At 37.2% G+C, this 19,115-nt stretch overlaps 1 protein-coding gene across 6 annotated transcripts in view; it reads right to left on the bottom strand.

Moving 5' to 3' along the window:
* Positions 1-12,851, bottom strand: part of TENM3 (teneurin transmembrane protein 3) — a 314,810-nt gene extending 301,959 nt beyond the window's left edge. For all 6 annotated transcript variants that reach the window (XM_058803859.1, XM_058803860.1, XM_058803861.1 and 3 more), the window contains exon 1: positions 12,602-12,851. In XM_058803859.1, the coding sequence (XP_058659842.1) occupies positions 12,602-12,833 (232 nt within the window). In that variant the 5' untranslated portion in view covers positions 12,834-12,851. The remainder of the gene's footprint in view (positions 1-12,601) is intronic.
* Between the last annotated feature and the right edge of the window lie 6,264 nt (positions 12,852-19,115).

Raw genomic sequence — 19,115 nt, 5'->3', positions numbered from 1 at the left:
GTTTACAATGTCCTATCTCTATGTGAAATCCTTTCCCCTCTCTTGTGAATGGGAAAAACCTCACAAAATGACATTGCACAACCAAAATAGAAAAAGGGGAAGGTTTGAATACTGCCCTCTCATCCCATTCAATATATTAGAGCTTTTCACTACACTCAGAAGTTTTACAACATAGCCCAGAAATGTTCTAACAGCTTTAGAATCATCAGGCTACATAATCTTCTGACCTAAAGCCTTCCTAAGAGCTTCACTAAGAGGATTGTAGTCCATGTAAGTTGCCTACACAAATGAAAAAATAAAACAAAACAGACCCCAAACAACCCATGAAACCCAAACTGAGAAGTTGACGTGGAGAAATGAAATGTTTATCTCTGTAGAAATTCAAAAATTCAAATCCCAAAGGAAATCATACACATGTAATAGAAAAATTTTATATCGCCTTAAGGTTTCTGAACAATGAAAACAGGAAATCTTCCAGGATCCAGGGCAAGCTGAATACAGCTGGGATGCAGACCTAGTGGGTAGCAGACTAGCTGGGAGCTTTCACCTGATAATGGACAACACTATGAAATCAAATTAAAAGCTGAAAAACAGGTTGTATGAGCTCAGTGAGAAAAAAGAGCATGAAGGGAGGATGTTCTTCTTGTGTTCAGAGTTTCTAATTCATCTTTCCAGAATGATTTCCATGTGAGGGATTTACTCAATGGTTTCTTACACTTTAACATTTGCAATTTCTCCCACTGACAGTAAGTGCCTCAAGAGTTCATAATGACTTAAAAACAGCTTGGCCATTGTAACGAACCAATTCCTGAGAAAAAAATGGAGGTACAGCACGAACAGGTACCATAATGCTTCATGGGTTTTTTCTCCTTTCCATTACAAAATGTATGAAGTAAAAATCAGAAAGAAAATTAGACTCAACATTTCATGGAGACTTGTTCTGGAGACACTCTGAGTGTTTTAGACTATTTGGGATGATATGTCATGAACTTAAGTTTTAAAAACTGACAATAATGTTGTTTTACTAGCACTCAACTATTAGATGCTGCATTTCTCCTGGCTAGGAATATCAATTTATGGGTATTGTAAGGATTGCTGACATCCTCTGTTTGTGCTGACAAGAGCAAAACTAATTAATAAGTAATTAATTAATAACTCTAAAAGACTTCCTAAAGCTTGTGCAGCAACATGCCAACCTGTTATGTTGCAACTTTCTGTGTATCAATGATCCATGCAGGATTGGTGCAGCTCCTTAACTCGATCACTTACACAAAAAAGCATTCCAACATACTTTCAATACATATAAGTCTATATATAGAATTATTATTCCTAAAAGATAATGTGCTTATATATATTTCTCTGCCAGAATCACGTTACATAATCTAGAAATGTGCCTTTTTTTTTTTTTAGTTTAATCAAATGCTACTATAAGAATTTTTAACATATGCAGAAATGGTGTAGTTCTGTATAAAGCTGTAAGTTAAAAGCTGGAATTAAATGGAAAGTTGCTGCACTTGTGCTACATTTGTTTCCCCATCCTATTTTGGGGAAGTCCTTCAAAGACCTCCATAATAACTTAAATGTCAATTTGGAAATGTTATCTGTGGAAATGGGTTTTTGAAGAGGACTACTAAACAAAAGAAAAGGTCCCATGGTTCTTCAGTTGTCAGTGTCTGCTTTAAGTTGGATCTATACTAAATATAAACACAGAGATATTATCTTAAAAACCATGAAAAGGAAAAATAATCAAACAGAAGGAATGAATAAAAGTTGCCAAAATAAAATTTGTCAGCATCTCCAGCCATCAGCACTGTCCTTACTAATTCATTAACTACTGATAAATTGACAAGTCAGGTTTTAGCAACAATAGACCATAGAAAAAAATACTGAAAAGCCTCCAAAACACCTGCCTAGTTAGCATAAAAATACACCAAACTCCCCTAGCTTTTAAAGACAGGAACTATAATGTGTCTTTGCTGACTTTGGTTTTGTCCTATCAGTTTGGACACAGTACCAAAAAGGCAGAGGTCCCAAACATCAAAGTTCACACTTTAAATTCTGTTCAGTTTGGCTCTTGATAATGTTTCGCACCATATCTGCCTCTCTGCATCATTCATTACTCGTCAGTCCCCTTTCTAATCTATCCTTCGTTTGTATTTTACCTTTTTCAACTTCCTAGAACACATTTGAGGCATTCAAAAATCAAGCACATTTTCCCTATAATCACTATGTGAAAATGCATGTCAAAAACACTTATACCAAACTCGGTAAAACTGTGAAACATCTAAAGCTGTACAGATGCAAAACAATGATCATGGTCCTTAGGAGAACCAAACTTCTCCCTTACATGTCCTTGACTTGCTACTCTAATCCTAATTTTTCTTTTAAACTAAAAGTAGTTTCATTTATTTAGAAAGCAAATGAGGAAAAAGATTTTTCTCTAGTTTTTCTATCTGTAGATTACTGCATAGAAATACATACTCAATAATGAACATTTATTATATAAGCTTATTGTATAAATAGCACTGCTATCAAAGTCTTCCTGCAAGGACCATACTGTTTTCTGTGACTCTGATATGGGGAAAGTACTTACTTCCTTTTTATTTCATATTTAGACACTACGCAGGGGATATATTTCTCCTGTGAAGCTCATTATGCAGAGATCACACTTAGAATAAGGTCACTTGTAAGGAAATGACTTGAGAGAAAGAATGTGGAAATAAATGTATAGGATAACAAATTTGCTGAAAACAAAAAAGATAAAGATTTTTTTAAAAAATAGCAAACCAGATACCTTAGATGCTCTAGAAAACTCTGACAAGGGGTGTGCAAACACTGTCTCCAGAAGTCAGAATGTTAGGTGGGTAGAATACAATTGCACAAAAGACAGAATGACTAACAGATGTGATACATCCATTCTGTCACACAAACTTCACAATATATTTACTAAAAGGGAGCTTTCAAAGCTGTACATGCAGAATTCTGTCCACCAGGATGCAAGAAACTGCAGTGAGCACTGACAAGTACTGAGCTTTCCCTGTGCTAACATTTTCTTTCTGATTTGCTATAGTATTTTGTTGTTATTACTTTAGCCTGATTTTTGCTTTTGTGCAAATTATCTGCGAAATTTAAACCATCCTAATCCACTGTATCACATTTTCCCATTTTCCTCCTGTTCTTAATTCCTGTGTTTTTCTTTTCACTCATCTCAACCATCTTCCTTGTCACCTTTTAATCTTTTTCTTGACCTTTCTGCTCTATTCACTTTGCCATCTTAACCACTTTTTCTTGTCATTATCTGATTTAGAGTGGAGCTGTAAGATTCATATGAAAGACAGTTGCTTCTCTAATATATCCAGTAAACTATATAATAACAAAGAGCATTGAAATACATAAAATCTCATCAAATGTGCATATAATTTTCAAATGCTCATTATTCTCAACAAATATTAATCACAGTTCTCACATTCCTTATGGCCTTTTAAAAGCATTTGGGGACACAAGTCATGGTCTTGGTGACTTCTGCAAATGTTAGTGCCAGATACTGCGAATTCCCTGAGCTCTACTTCTTGTGTTACTCTTGATAGAAGAGCTTTATGCAAGACTCAAACTCCAAGTCAATTATTGAGGTAAAAATTCACACACATATATTTGGATATTTGCAGGAAATACAGTATTTCAAACTTGATACATGTTTTTGTTACTACAGAATCACAAGAAAACATTAATTGAAAAGATAGCCTAGGAAAGTTTTTATTTTCAGATGTAGGGAAGAATTAATGTGTATGAAACACAGTCATCCTCTTGTCACTGGTGTACCAAATGAAGGCTCAAACACAAAGACTGTCCTGTGCAATATGGGAAACTCATAATTTTATTCCTTGTTAGCTCGAAGTGCTGGGGGATCTACAGTCCTAATCCTCAGACTAGAATATAAGACGCCTTTCTTAAAGCAGTATAAGGATAAAGGGCTGTTCATCAAGCCCATCTGAAGTTACCACAGAGTAAGATTAGAGCCAGCTGAAGATAATTTTACAACTGCACAATTCAAAGCTGCGAAGCAAACGTTCCACTAAATGAACTAATAATTTAAACATTATGGTTCCAAATTTGGTGATTTTATATTAAAATCTGATTTTATGACTATGATTATACAACATAAAAACTAAATTAAGAGAATCCAACACAGCTGTTCCAATCATGGGCTGCCAGAGGTGAAAAAATAGGATTTGTGGATTTAGAAAAGAAATACAACTCCATGAATAGCAAAGAACACAACATTTTGATCACAAGCAGAATGACAGCATAGACAGTTCAGGCATCTCTCTTAATCTTTGGATCCTGGGATCAACATTCAAGCAGCCATTTATTACAAAATAAGAATTACAAAAAGCCTAAATTTGATAGATGTGAAGAAAATATGACCCAAGGGTAAGCAATGTAGAGATGATGGATATCCAGTCTGCAAGGAGCCTGCAAAGACAGATCTGACAGGTATGAACTGCCACATTAGGGCCAGTGCAGTGCTAATGACATGACATACAGCCTGAAATGGGAAAGGAAGGTGAGGAAGAGGGAGGCAGCATGAAGCATGCTCACAAACTGGAGCTCAGGTTTACTGCTATTCCTGCATACAGGGGGGTGAGAAACTCTACTGTTATTTATGCCTTTCCATGAGGGAAAAGCATATTTGCCACCACAAGAGACCAGATGGACAGGACCCAGAGGGATATGTCTCTCAGCATGGTAGAAAACTCAATTAGTTCTACAGGCTAGGAACTGGTACAAAGTAAAAAAGTAAAACCCCAATGTGCCTATTTGAAGCCACCCATACATTTCAGTTTGTGGAACTTCATACAGAAGTAGTCCACATGCATGGGAATAGACTCTTTGATGCATGGACAGAAAGAAGTGCTCACACCACTGCTGTAGCTAAATGGAAGCAATAACCCAGAATACTGACCCAGAAGTTTTCACAGAAATGAAAACCTCTCATTCCCTCTATCTCTCACGCTTCCTGTCACAATCCTCCAAAAGGCTTTCCACTCTGTGAACCCCCATAATAATGTAGTGTAGCAATGTTTTAATTTAGATGTTCTAGCAAAATGTCCATTATGCTGAAGACATGAAAAGATTTACCACTCAGCAATATTTATGGCACTAAAAAAAAAAGGTAGAAAAACAAAGCTTGGAGCAAATGTGCTCCCTTGGCTCTGCCATTTCCTCTTTTGGCTTTAATAAGCTCAGTAACACCGAATACTGGCTCTCAAGCCTGTAAGTTGACACTTTACAAACTAATTTCAAAAAGCATCAAGGAACTTTCTGAGAAATTACCCCCATTTTACATCTCTGCTTCACTTTATGCATTTATTTGCCATCTCATGGAATAAGCAATCACTCACAGCTTGGCCTCCAGCCCTGACTCTCAGCCCTAAGCACTAAATCAACAGAGAGGAGAGACAGGACTCTCCAGCTTCTTTCATTCCTCTCCTCATCCCATCTCTAACTGTACACTGCTCTAGCTTTATCCTCTCTGCAGATGTTAACATACTGAAGTCATCTTTTATAGCCATGCATGGGATCCATTCATCTCCCCAGTCCACCGTTTAGTTTTTATTATGAACAGCAGCAGCACATACATCTCCGTATATGAGCTATGGAAAGATATAAAAGCACTTACAGACCCTCTACATTATCTTCCTTTCCATGAGGCTGAAAATCCTTGTGAAGGCCTCTTGGTCACCTTACAAATCCTTAATCATTATGATCAAGAACTTAATTCTCCTCTTTTGCAATTGGACTAGTTGCAGACAAGGTTTCTGCTCTATGGACTTGCAGTGTCTGTGTGTAACTACCTGAACAAGCAGCGTGCTGCCAGTAACCAAGGCTGATTCCTCCCAGGAGAATCACAATTACCCTTTGTCTCTAGATGGCCATGACCCACAAGTGGCCAATTTCACCTCGATGAATACCTTAGAGCATGTGTGCATATCACTGAGCGTGAACTAAATATACTCCTAATCAAATAAAAGTGAAATGTTTTCCTTCATACCACTTTGCAGCTAATAGAATAACTTTAAAAGTCAACATATCCTTATCACCTGGAACCTGAAAACCAATTAACTTCTTATTGTTGCTTTAAGAAGTTACTAGTATAACAATGAGAGATTATAACACTACTTAGCACTTACGGTGCTTTTCATCTTCAAAGCGTTTGGCAAACATAGACTAATTAATCTTCCCCAAATGCCTGTGAGGTAGGTAGGTATTCCTGTATGACACAAGGTAAAAAAGAAAAAAAACACCTCTGGCAGAAGGTTCTGCGCTTAGCTCAAGGCCACAAATTTATCCAGAACATACTGGCACCGTATGCTGCTTACAGAAGTTACCCACTGAAATCAGGCAGACACTGCAGGTGGCCATGTTTCAGCATAGCAAAAAAGGATCTGTCATGATGACAATCAGGACACATCTTGCACTGCAGCCAGGAAGCATAAAACACTAATTCTAATACCTGCCTTGGATTTTGAGAGACAGCGCTTGCCGTGTCACTGAATGGTAATTTATTTGCTCATTGGGAGATCACAAAGTCCCTAATATATTATTTCATGCCTTCATATAAATACCTAGCAAAGAAGACTGATGCAGTTCTACTGAGAAGCACTTGCCTACCCAATAGGCAAAATTTGCTCATCAATAAAGCCCAGGTAGTGGAAAGCCAAAACGTTCTTAGGTATCTATCCTTCCACTGCTTCAGACAGGTAAAAGTACTCCGGCCTCAGGTTTAAAAACACGCCCATTTAGATCTTTCATCCTACAGCTGACATTTACAGTGACTAAAAAGATTAAAGATTGTACTATCCAAATAACTCATTTTGGGCGGCGAGTATTTAAAGCAATAGACTTTGGAGTCATATTAGGATAGGAGTTGCAATTAAGGTACCAGTTTCTAAGGTCTTAAAAATGTATCCTTGACAGTATTTAATAACTTACATAATAAAATAAAATTGTCAAAGCATGTATATCACTCTTTCAGGTCCCTCTTTTCCTGAATGGTGATATTTTTCTAGCACCTAAATCTAATTTTCATGGAATAGCAGTTGAACAATAGCTGATATATAGCCACACACTAACATACTGCACATGGCTCTACTTTTTAGCACCCAGGAATGACTGTCCAGCATACTGTGAAGGAAAAGAATTCTTTTTCTTTACTTATTTGGTACATTTGTCCTCTCTTCCAGCAACTTCAAGAAGGTATTTAGGGCATTTAATCTAATTTAGGCACTTAAGTATTCCAGAATAGTAAAGTTATAAAACTATGCAAAGGAATGGTTTCTCCAGCAAAACTGAAAGGGATAGAATGCAATTAAATAGATCTTGAGACTTGGTTGACAGTGAACTGTTCTGACTGATAAATATAATGAAGTCATTCTCACTGCCATCTAAGAAGACCAAACAACTTTACCCGCAGTCTAAATCATATTTGACTCAAACTTCCAAAAAAGTAAAAATTTAACAAAACCTGCACTATCCCCCAGGTCTTCTAATAGAAAAAGGTGCCTTACAATTCAGTTTTCCAGTTTACACAGTTTGCAAACAGTGCTGTGAGGATTTTGTAAGAAAAGATGAACATGCACAAACCTGCACTAAATTCTGCCACCCGTGCTTGTGGGTCAGCTTCTGTTCCTGTGCAAAATCTCACTGACATGGTACATGGACCCCTCTGTAGGACCACTACACTGTTCTGCAACTACAAAAGTCTTCGAAATGGAACCATGACTACCTGATCAGTATTTCATAGCCTCCTCTTCCCTTTAACATGTATCCAATGGTAAATAAAACACAGGTTTTGCATGCCTGCATTTCCTTACTAAATTAATACAAAGTTTTTCAGTTATTGTGAGTCCAGGTTTGATTCATGATCTTTTTTCAATTATATTAATATTACTAAAGTATTACTTCAATTTTTTTTCCAAATGCAATTTTAAAAGTACTGCTTACTTTCTGTATTTCCACCATCCTTCCCACCCACACTGTAGTCATGCCACACTTTCAGATATTTTTCCATAGCAGTCTCCTATGTACTATCACTTTATATCACTTATAGGAAGTGGTATACAATTTCTAAACACAGGAACTTTTTTCTGTACAACAAAAAAATTCAACTTCATACTGTCAGTTTTAATTGAGCAAGAGACTTGGGCATAATGCAATACACAATCGTAGAACCAGTCATAGAATGGTTTTGCTTGGAAGGGACCTTAAAAATCATCTGGTTTCAACCCCTCACCAATGGCTCCAGTCTAACTACAAGCATTTAGGTTACTGAATTCAATTAGAGAAGTACATTTAAATCAAGTAGAAAAGCACATTTAAATCAGGCTGCTCTGTATAGCAAGATACTTTGAAGTATATGAAAACAGGTGTCATCTCCTTCTCTAACACATATCACACCTTTAAAGTAAAGTCTTTCATGGAGTTTCAGCCATTGTCAAGCATGAAATTAGGTATCTTCTCAAAATAATACAAAATTGAGTGTCTTTTTTGAAACTAAGTAAAAAAGGCTCACGGCCTTCACTTACATGGCTCTCCTCTGAGGTTTATAAACAAAGAGAAAATAAATAACTAATTTAAAAGTTCTCAAAATAGTAGGCTAAATAATCCTCATCTAAAATTTTTAAAACAAAACCAGTTTTGCAACAGGTGAAGGGGCTGAAGAAAAAGAAGAGACTGCACTAGGTCTTATTTCTCATGGATGTTAGCTGAAAGCATAATGCCCAGATGTAGTTCCAATTGCCTAAAACAGCTTACTTGCTCTTCTAGTTCTGTCAGTTGCTTTTCAAAAGTAACAAGATAGTCCCCAGTTATATAATAATTTCATGTTTAAATACTTTACAATATGTTTTAGATGTTGAGAATCATAATGACAACTATTTGAGAATCATAATGACAATCATATATTTTTGGGCTTATATTTCTATTTATGTAATTAATCTAAAGCAACAGAAATTCAACTCATGAGGAAAAATATCATTAGACTGGAAGAGACAATTGGAGAATCTCCTCTCCACAAGAAAAGATCTCATGGAATAAAGATACCATAAATAAAGCACACCTGTCTCCAATAGCAGTATCCCTTTCTGAATTCCTACCACTGGATTTTGGGAAAGAGGAAGAACAAAAAACATGTACTGAAACAACTGAGGAAGAAGAGACAGCAAAGTTCTGATTGCCTAGCAGAAAGCTTTCCAGGGATTTACCCTAAAATATCAGGCATAAAAAAACATACTGACATTCTAAATGCGAGTCAGCAGTGCCCAGCATGGCCAGGAGGGCCAGCCCTGTCCTTCACCAGGCCCAGCATGGCCAGGAGGGCCAGCCCTGTCCTTCACCAGGCCCAGCATGGCCAGGAGGGCCAGCCCTGTCCTTCACCAGGCCCAGCATGGCCAGGAGGGCCATCCCTGTCTTTCAGCAGCCCCAGCATGGCCAGGAGGGCCATCCCTGTCTTTCAGCAGCCCCAGCATGGCCAGGAGAGCCAGCCCTGTCCTTCACCAGGCCCAGCATGGCCAGGAGGGCCATCCCTGTCTTTCAGCAGCCCCAGCATGGCCAGGAGAGCCAGCCCTGTCCTTCACCAGGCCCAGCATGGCCAGGAGGGCCAGCCCTGTCCTTCACCAGGCCCAGCATGGCCAGGAGGGCCAGCCCTGCCCTTCAGCAGCCCCAGCATGGCCAGGAGGGCCAGCCCTGCCCTTCAGCAGCCCCAGCATGGCCAGCCAGGCAAGGGAGGGATTGTCCTGCTCTGCTCTGCACTGGGGCAGCCTCACCTCCAGGGCTGGGAGCAGTTTGGGTGCCACAATGTCAGAAAGATGTGAAATGTTGGACAGCATCCAGAGGAGGGCAGTGAGGATGTTGGAGGGCCTTGAGGGGAAGCCATGTGAGGAGCAGCTGAGGGCACTTGGTCTGTTCAGCTGGAGAAGGGGAAGCTGAGGGGAGACTTCAGTGCACGCCACAGTCTCCTTGTGAGGGAAGAGGGGCAGGCACTGGTGTCTTCTCTGTGGTGACCAGTGACAGGACACAAGGGAATGGCCTGAAGCTGTGCCAGGAGTGGTTTAAGCTGGGTATTAGGGAAAGGTTCTTTACCCACAGGGTGTTTGGGCACTGGAACAGGCTTCCCAGGGAAGTGGTCACAGCACCAAAGCTGACAGAGCTCCAGAGTGTTTGGACAAGACTCTCAAGCACACAGTGTGACTCCTGGGGTGTGCTCCACAAGGCCAGGAGTTGAACTCAGTAAATCCTGTTAGGTATCTTCCAACTCAGAAGAGTCTATTATTTTATGATTTTAATTCCTCCACATTTGAGAGACTTGCATAACTGCTCCAGTAACTTTCCAGCTGACACTGAAAATTTCATATTATTGTTTTACACAATAAGGGCAAAAAGTGAAACACCGGTCATGATTAATTTTTAAAATTCATTCCTAATTAAAGGTATTTATTAAAGGTTGCCATTTTTATTTACAGAATAATTTCCTGTTGAATTAGGAGGCTGTCAATTACACTGTCAACAAAGCCACAAATCTCATACTATTTCTAGGCAGAGAGGAAAAAATAACAGGAAAGTATCTTTTATATATTATTTATAAACATTTGAAATGACCTTGAAGACCTTTTGCACAAAATACTCCCAATGCCAGAAGCTGTAAATTCTCAGTAAAAGATGAGGAACACACTACCTGAAACAAGCCCTTTATTACCTGACCCTATCAAACCTGCAGGTAGTCCCCAAAGGGGCCAAACTGCTCTGCAGTGCAGGAAGACACTAAGCCATACAAAAATAATTGAAAGGACAATGAGGGAAATTAAATGGGCGCAGAAGACAGCGCTGAGACCACTGGAAGGTGAAGAGGGTATTATCCATCCTAGACTGCCATTTTAGGCCTACAGATGTGGAATTTATTGCATATTGGATAAGAATCATTAGCTAAATACTGTGTGCTTTTCTGAAGAAAGTGAAAGGGAATAAAAATGAAGCCCCAGTGTACCATCATATGTGACATGCCAGAGCACATAACTTCTTCCAGTTTGTTATTGCTATTTAAAAAGGAATAATATTCTAGTCAGGCAATAGTTTATTAATTCATTAACTAAATGGTGCCGGTTCTGACATAATTTCATACCTAGTACAAGACAGTGTCTACAGTACAGATCATAAAAAACTTCCTCTTGATTTTACCTCCTAAAGGTAATGATGTCAAGGTGACTAATGACTTAAAAACTAGAAAACAGTGTTAACCTGAATTTTCAACACATCACAGAAGAAAAAAATAAACAGCAGAAAGTAGAGTAGCAGCAAGCCTCAGTTACATGTGCATAAGGGAAATATTTTTATTTCCCTTGCAAACATTACTAGGCAAAGAAGTCAACACCATCTGCCCAGTTCTAATTTTAATGTAAAGTTATTCTAAATTGAACAGAGAAAATACATCAATGGAAAAAATGATTTAGATATTCTAAAATTAAAACTAAGGACTGTCTCACCAGGAGTGAGATTTCTAAATCTACTTTTGTTTCCACATAAAATACGAGATAGCCTTAAACAGAAAACTGAGTCACAGATTCACACAGCTCTCGGCCTAGCTTTATCCTTTTAGATAGCTGGGCTGAAGTACTCTACACATTTCATAGCATTTTTTTTCCTCTTTACATTAAGTAGCTCAGTTGTGTAACTGTAGAAGCATCAATTCCAGACACTACAGTTTTGAATCCAAAAGTTCAGCATATGTGCTGAACCCTAATTGGAGCCGAGATTAATCACACAGAATCCCTGGGATCTAAAGGGGCCTCTTGGGATCATCTTGTTCAAACCCTGTGCTCAAGCACAGTCAGCTACAGTAAGGTGCAAGAGAACCATATTCAGTCAAGTTTTGAGCATCCTGATGGATATTTAGACTTCTCATGTCACTCCAGTCCTGAACTGAAAAGCTCAACAGTGAGCTTTAGCAACCTATTACCATCTGGTTATATATCAGAGATAACCACTAAAAAAATCATCCAACACACCCAAATGCACAAATTGTGAACTAATTTACCTTTACTACTCACTGAGCAGTGTTCTTTTACTGCCCTTGTAAGCTAAAAGTAAAAGCACTGAGCTAATGAATTATTTTTATGCTCATCCAGACATACCATGTTTCCCCATATCTTGGAATAGTCTTCTTGGAACACTTGTATTTTTTTTTTTTAATTTTTAAACTATTTACATTTTCAGATTTTTGGGCAACTTATTAATGAGTCAAATAACTGGGGGTCTATTTTTAAATTGTAAGGCCTGAATGCTTCACACTTGACTCTGCAATATAATCACTGACCCACTGCCCAACATAGGCCATTTCCTTCCTGTGCATCACCTATTATTTATTCCAAAGATGGTGCACAATGCTTCCCCATCTTTGTAAAACATTTAGGGAGCTACGAGGGAAGTGTACTACGTGTGTGGAGTATTACCAAAACTGATGGAACTGGTGAAATAACATTCTCTTCCTGCAGCAAGAATGCCTTGGAACTAATGAATGATACACTCTGAATTCAAACATCTCGCCTACCTTGTCTGGTATACTCATCTGCTTCTCTGTGGACCAAATCTTTTACCCGGTTTCCATACAGCAACCTAGAGGAATCATGATCAAAAGCTTTCAAGGTTTCACTGGAGCTGTAAGACTTCTGAGTAGGCACTCTGCACTCCTCATTTTCTGCAGAAGAGTTCGTATAGCGCCGCTCCTTGTCCCGTCTGCTCTTTGTCAGGGAGCAATAAGGCCTACGTTCCTTCACATCCATACTTCATTCCTTCTCTGCGCACATCAGTCCAGCTTATTGGCAAGTCTTCTCTACATTCAGCTTACATTCACCTATAATAAAATTAGAAAGACAACCACTGATGTGTTACAATGATCTCTAACGGCTGTAATTGATCCCTAACTGTCTGGAACAGAAAGAAGGAAAGAAAAAAAGATCTGCTCAGCAGTGGGTCAGAAGCACTTCTATAAGACTTGCCAGAGCTCCATGCACGAGCTACCCCGATCTAAAACATTAGCAAAAAAATTCCTGTGAAAAACATCAACACATTATTACTCATTTTTATACAACAGATTAAAAGATCAAAAGCAGAGAGTGACTGGAGCAGAGAACCGACTGGAAAAACAGTAGCTTTTCAGCTTTAGGAATGTGTTAGCTGTCTAAGGTCTATCTGCAGGTAAGCTTTTTTTGTCTTTGTCTGAGAAGCCTGCATGCTTAAATGGCAAATCTGGTTTTCTTCTGCTTGTTGGAAACTTGTGGTATTAATGTTTGGGGTTTTATACTTTTTTGCAGACTTTTAGACTTCTAGAATTTCTGCTGCAATTGCTATTCCCAGAAAATTATTCTCAGAGAACATGTACACATAATTCCACAGCAAGCTACACAAATAACACAGGTTATATACAGGAAGGTTTATCCAAGCCAGTATATTCTATGCAAGCTGTGCTAGAAGGCAAGAAAATATTTGATTTGCAAATGACAGTCATAAATAGTTTTTTTTCCCCCTCAAGTTTTTAAATATTACAGTAAGAATCATATTTATATTACTATTTATTTTGCTTTAATATTTAATTCATGTGTTTTCAAAACAAAACTTCTCAGTTTTCAAAACAAGACATCTCAGATTAATTTCTTGGGTCTTGCAACCTCAACCAAAATATCTACATTTCTGACAGAAAGAAAGACTGGATATTCTGTTTTTGTTTTATCAAGAGAGTGCTAAAATAAAGTTAAGAATATAATTTTTGTCTTTAAGCAGCTGAGAAAGCCTATGCATATCACACAGCAATACATAACACAAATCAGCAGCAAACTCCATTTGCACTCTTTTCAGCAAAAATAAGGTTGCTTTACAACTCTTCATTTATTTAAACACTTAATATCAAACTAATTAGTTGTCACTCCTTAAAATATTTTCAGAGAGTATCAAATTTACTACAGAGCCATAACTCAAGTTTGTGAACAAGAGCCAGTCCTTTATAATTTTGTTTTGCAATTTTCCAAAAAGGTTTTTGCATTTCTTTGCTTATCTGAAGCTCAGTTTAGACTCAAGAATAGAGTTCCAAAGACTTCCATTTAAGGAAACAATCTACTTTTATATTTTCAAATTTTAAGTGGCTAACTGATATTTTCACATGATTAAAAAAAAAAGTTTTACAACACAACAGTTTACTAAATTGATGACTGTTTAGTTGTTTGCATGCCCACATAGCACATCTTTCTAGCTTATATGAAACACTCAGATTTTAAAACATTTGATTTACTAATAAATGAAAGTACTTTCCAGGAAAATCAGTTTACTAGAAATATTATAAACTCTGTGTTTTATTAATATGAAATTGAGCTGTGATGTTTAAAAATCATTATTAACAAATACACATGGGAATTCCTTTGCAGTGCAAAGCCTATCTCCCCTTTCATCTAAGCATGTCAAGACTTTAAAGGGCCACTAATTCCTAGTGTCTCTAAACTGTATCATGGGAAAACTGACATACTATTCATCATCATGACTGTTCACATCAAAGAAGAAATAATTTTTATTTTTATCCAAGTTTCCAAAATCCTTTATAATGTTAAAAAAACCAACAAAAAACCCCAAAACAATAACAAAAAAACACAATAAAAGCCAAACCAACAACCAAAACTCTTATTTCCACAATACATTATTACTATAGCAAGTTAAAATTCTTCAAGATTTAATCTATGGTGTAGCATGAAGAAATACTGATCTGCTTCCCAGAGAAGTCAATGAATTCAATAAAATTTCAAAAAGCAGTTCTCTGGGTTATCTATTGCTTTTCCAGGCAAAGAATGAAAAGGTTAAAAAAATACAAGCTGTTTAACAGCACCACTTTATGGAGACACTTCAGCAGTGATTATCCTGCCAGAATAATGAGGACTACTGGATTATTTGTGAGCATTTTTGAAAAAAAAAAACCAAAAACCATGAACAAAACAAGCAACGAAACAAACAATAAAACAAACTTTTCAGGTTTTAAGAACATGGTCTTTTTGAATCTAGCATTATACAAATCACCTGTTTACTTTCAGTAGCCTTTAACTTTAAAAATTAATAGTATCTCTCAGCAAGTCTTAGGAAACAACATCCTCAGGCTTGTGTCTGAATTTATTTCATCAGTGAATTAATACACATATCTAATAGAAGACAGAATAAAAGCTATCTTAAAGAACTGTCTACAAATAAATGTTCTTTACTGTGATCAGACAACAAGCAGAAAGGGAGAGCACAAACATATTTGCAGAACACAGCAACAAATATCAGAATTAATGTTTAAGTAGGGTAAGTCAGCAGTGACAAGCCAAACAAAAGGAGACCTGCAGACAGCTTTACTACATCTTTACTTGAATCATTGATACATTATGAATCACCTCTTCCTCTTCCCTGCAAAATACTTCTCAATGAGAAGAAATGAGAGAAATATTTTCAATTATTGAGAAAATTATTTTAATAAAAAACCAAACTGTCATTTACTGCATCTACTCAGCCCCTTTCTCTGAAAGATCACTACTAAAATACTAACAAGATTTCCCATTCACATCTTCACAGATTCAAATGAGCCACTGCAGCACAGATTTGATCATATTTCCTTTTTTCTTCTTTTCTGTTTCCTACAACATTAAAGCTGCATCTCGGGGTCTTGGCAGGGATAGACAAATGCACAGCAACTAATTTACAAAACCAGATTAAAATCTTAAACCAAGGGGAATACATTTATTTTGAGATGTATTATGAAACATTTGCTTTCATCTGCAAAGAATTTTTACCCATATGTCAATAGTTATGGTCTATCAGGTTGCTTCACCCCAACTACATGAAGTCATTTACACAGAGCAATATTTACAAAGCTACTGAACTACTAACACACTCAAAAGGATGTCAGTTCAGCTCTGCTATACACTGTTGCACGTGTTATATTGCAATGCTAACCCAAAACAGCCTGCATGGACTGCAGAAAATAAAAAAAAAAAAATTCACTGGTGCATGCCACTACTTCAAGTTTCTGTGCAATACTTTTGAAAGTATAAAAACAGGATGCTCATCTGTGTCACTGAGCATTGGGATCTCCCATGACCTCTGCAGTGCTGGGGGCTCCTGGCTGAATTCCACAGGAGGGTGTTCACTGATCACCAGGCTCACATGTCAGCTCTCATACAGTCACGCTCAGCCCACTTCTCTATCAGCTCAGCTGATTGCACAGTCAGAATCTACTTTCTCAGTCTCACTCCAAATTTTAAAAACAGCTTGAAATCATAAAGAGAAGATGCCCATTTTAAAAATAATACCTACATATTTATTTCAACTTATTTTAGAATGAGAGAAGAAGCAGAGAAGCAGTTCTTGTTGTTATCAGGTCATTGGGATCAAAGAGCTCATTCCCTTATGAGTCAGGCTACTTTGTAGACCTCTGCCCTCATCAACACTTTTAGCACAATATTTAATTACCAAGTCCGATAAGTTATTAGCAATTAATAATTAAAACAAATAAACAATCAAAATCCCTTCTTTTACTCTAAGTGCTGTAGAGACACCAAGTGCAAACACTAAAACTGAGCACAAGGCATGTTCACACATGAGCGTCTAAGCTTCAATGACTGCAGCTTCAATGACTGATGTCTCACACAGACAAAGTTGACTACTGGTGTAGTTTACACTGCATTTAAAATTTACCAGGACAGCCTTTCATCAGTTTCTCTTAGTCATCTACAGCAACATGAAATAAAATTGACATAGTGAAAAACAAAAACAAAACAAAACAAAACAAAAAAAACCCAAAAATAAAACAAAAAAAAACCAAAAACCAAATCACAGTTACTTAGCTTTTTTCAATAAAAAACACTTGGTACTTAATGCAACACAGAAAAGCAATATTTTAATTGGTAAGATGCAAAAAAGGCATTAAGATCATGCTACAGAGTTATCCAAAACACGCAGGTACAACTTTAGCATGCCTGCAGGCATTTAAAATGTTTCAGAAAATGACTGCATTTCATTCAACACCTTGAACTCCGAGTTCCTCAAAGGGTTGTTGCAGTTTGGCAGCAGAATGGCAATCGCGCCCAAGTTACACAGTGCTCCCTCCTCATCTCTCACTTGGAGAAACTTCTCCCAGCATTAAACATGATTCATCAATGTACCTAAGAATTCTAAATATACCTCAGTATTTTATGTCCTTTGATATCTAAGAATCTACAGAAGCATGGAAGTGTAAACAGGTAAGAAATAAAATATGTTTGTTACTGATCTGACAAGATAATTGTACAGAAAAGATTATGTCACTGCTTAGGTTCATTTATGGATATACTATAGTCCCTTTCAACATCTACATCCATTTTAGACATTTCTAAACATACAAAGCAAAACTGAAATTAATTCCAAGAATAATAAGAGTCAATAATATATACAGAGCTGGAATAGAAAATATTCAAAGAAAGGAAAGATAAAACTTGTACATTTCTCTGTTACAGGAGAACAGTAAGAGAGTTTGAAATACAAGGAAGCACAAACTCTCCTCCTCAGTCTCAAAGAGAAGCAGCAGCAAGAAAAAGCAGCATGATTTCCCTTCTTCCCTCCCCAAGGCCAGCAAAACTGAGATAGGGAAGGAACTTACATATTACATATCACAAACTTCCCTCCCAACATCTCAATCTAAAAACTTAGACATTCCAAAGAATCATAGTATTCCTAGCTGCAGAAACCTACATTATTAGTGAATTATTGTTATTTTTGTTATTAATTACCATTATTACAAATGAAGAGTCATTGATCCTTCCACAGTGACTCCTACATGAAAGCACAGCCTGAACACTTGCTGAGATGGGGACCAAATCTGCTTTCATGGTTCTACATAAACACAAGCAGTACAGGAACCCTAAGATTTCTGGGAGAAGCAGCAGGCTTGAGCTTCTGTCTGGAATAAGAGCAGAGGATTTTACAGGCTGCAAGCTAAGACAGTGCCTATTCTCAGCATTGACAACAGTTGCTGAAAATAGCATCTAAGTAGTGCTGTTCAACAGATACGTGTCTGCAAGTGCCATTACTTTCATTAAATAATAATTTCCTTTGTACCTGCAATTGTTGACCAGGTGAAATGACTGTAAATACTGCATTAGTTACAAATTGCAGTAGGTATAGTATTTCACAGCCTTTTAACAGCAGAAGAACAAAGCAAAATTCAACTGATACATGTTAACAGGTAGATTAAAAAGCTTAGGTACAATATGCAAAAATTAAGAAAATCTTCTGTCTACAAAAAAAACCCTTCACAATTCGCACAACTAATCACCCATAAAACCTATTACAAACAAATACTAAGAAAAACTCAAAAAGCATAAAAGAGTGATGAAATTTCCACTTCAATGGCTGATAAAGTGAGATATGTCAGAAATCAACTGAGCTGGAAAAATGACACTTTGAAGAGGTGCTTAAGATGATCTGTAGCCATGGTGTGCCATTATTCAAACTGATGACTCTTAATACATGGACATTTCAGGTCATCATACCTAGAAACTCACTTAATATAAAAGGTCTGTCTTCCAGCATAGAAACTAGAGAGAATGTATCCCAAGTCAGCCTTCCTAAGGGGGAGTGAAAAACAGATGGCCTGTCAGACAGTTCACAAACTACAATTTAAAAGAAGCCTCCTGAAGTCACTCTCTAACCCTACATTTTAGAATCAAATTAAAAACAAACAAAAATTCCCAACAAAAAAACATAACAAAAACACGCATGCAAAAAAAGAGTAGTAAGACAAGCAAAAATTATTTTGTATTTTTCTGCATCAGAGGAACAGAACACTCATATCTACTACCACAACAGGATGTAATGTTAATGTAAGTTACTTTACACAGTCTATCTAAAAATCTTAACTACATTAGAGACAGAATAAATAACAAATAAAGGTACTCTGTACTCATTACAGAAGTTTCTTGCAATAAGAGTCAGGAAAATCAACAAGATAAAAAGAGTTCTGCAGCATCCTGGTTAGTCACAGACATTGAGGATTATATAACAATATTGGTGCC

The sequence above is a fragment of the Ammospiza caudacuta genome, chromosome 4 (assembly GCF_027887145.1).
Source record: "Ammospiza caudacuta isolate bAmmCau1 chromosome 4, bAmmCau1.pri, whole genome shotgun sequence".
In the NCBI taxonomy this organism is placed as follows: domain Eukaryota; kingdom Metazoa; phylum Chordata; class Aves; order Passeriformes; family Passerellidae; genus Ammospiza; species Ammospiza caudacuta.
Note: the sequence above shows the minus strand (reverse complement) of the source record. Positions and strands in the feature narration are given on the sequence as shown.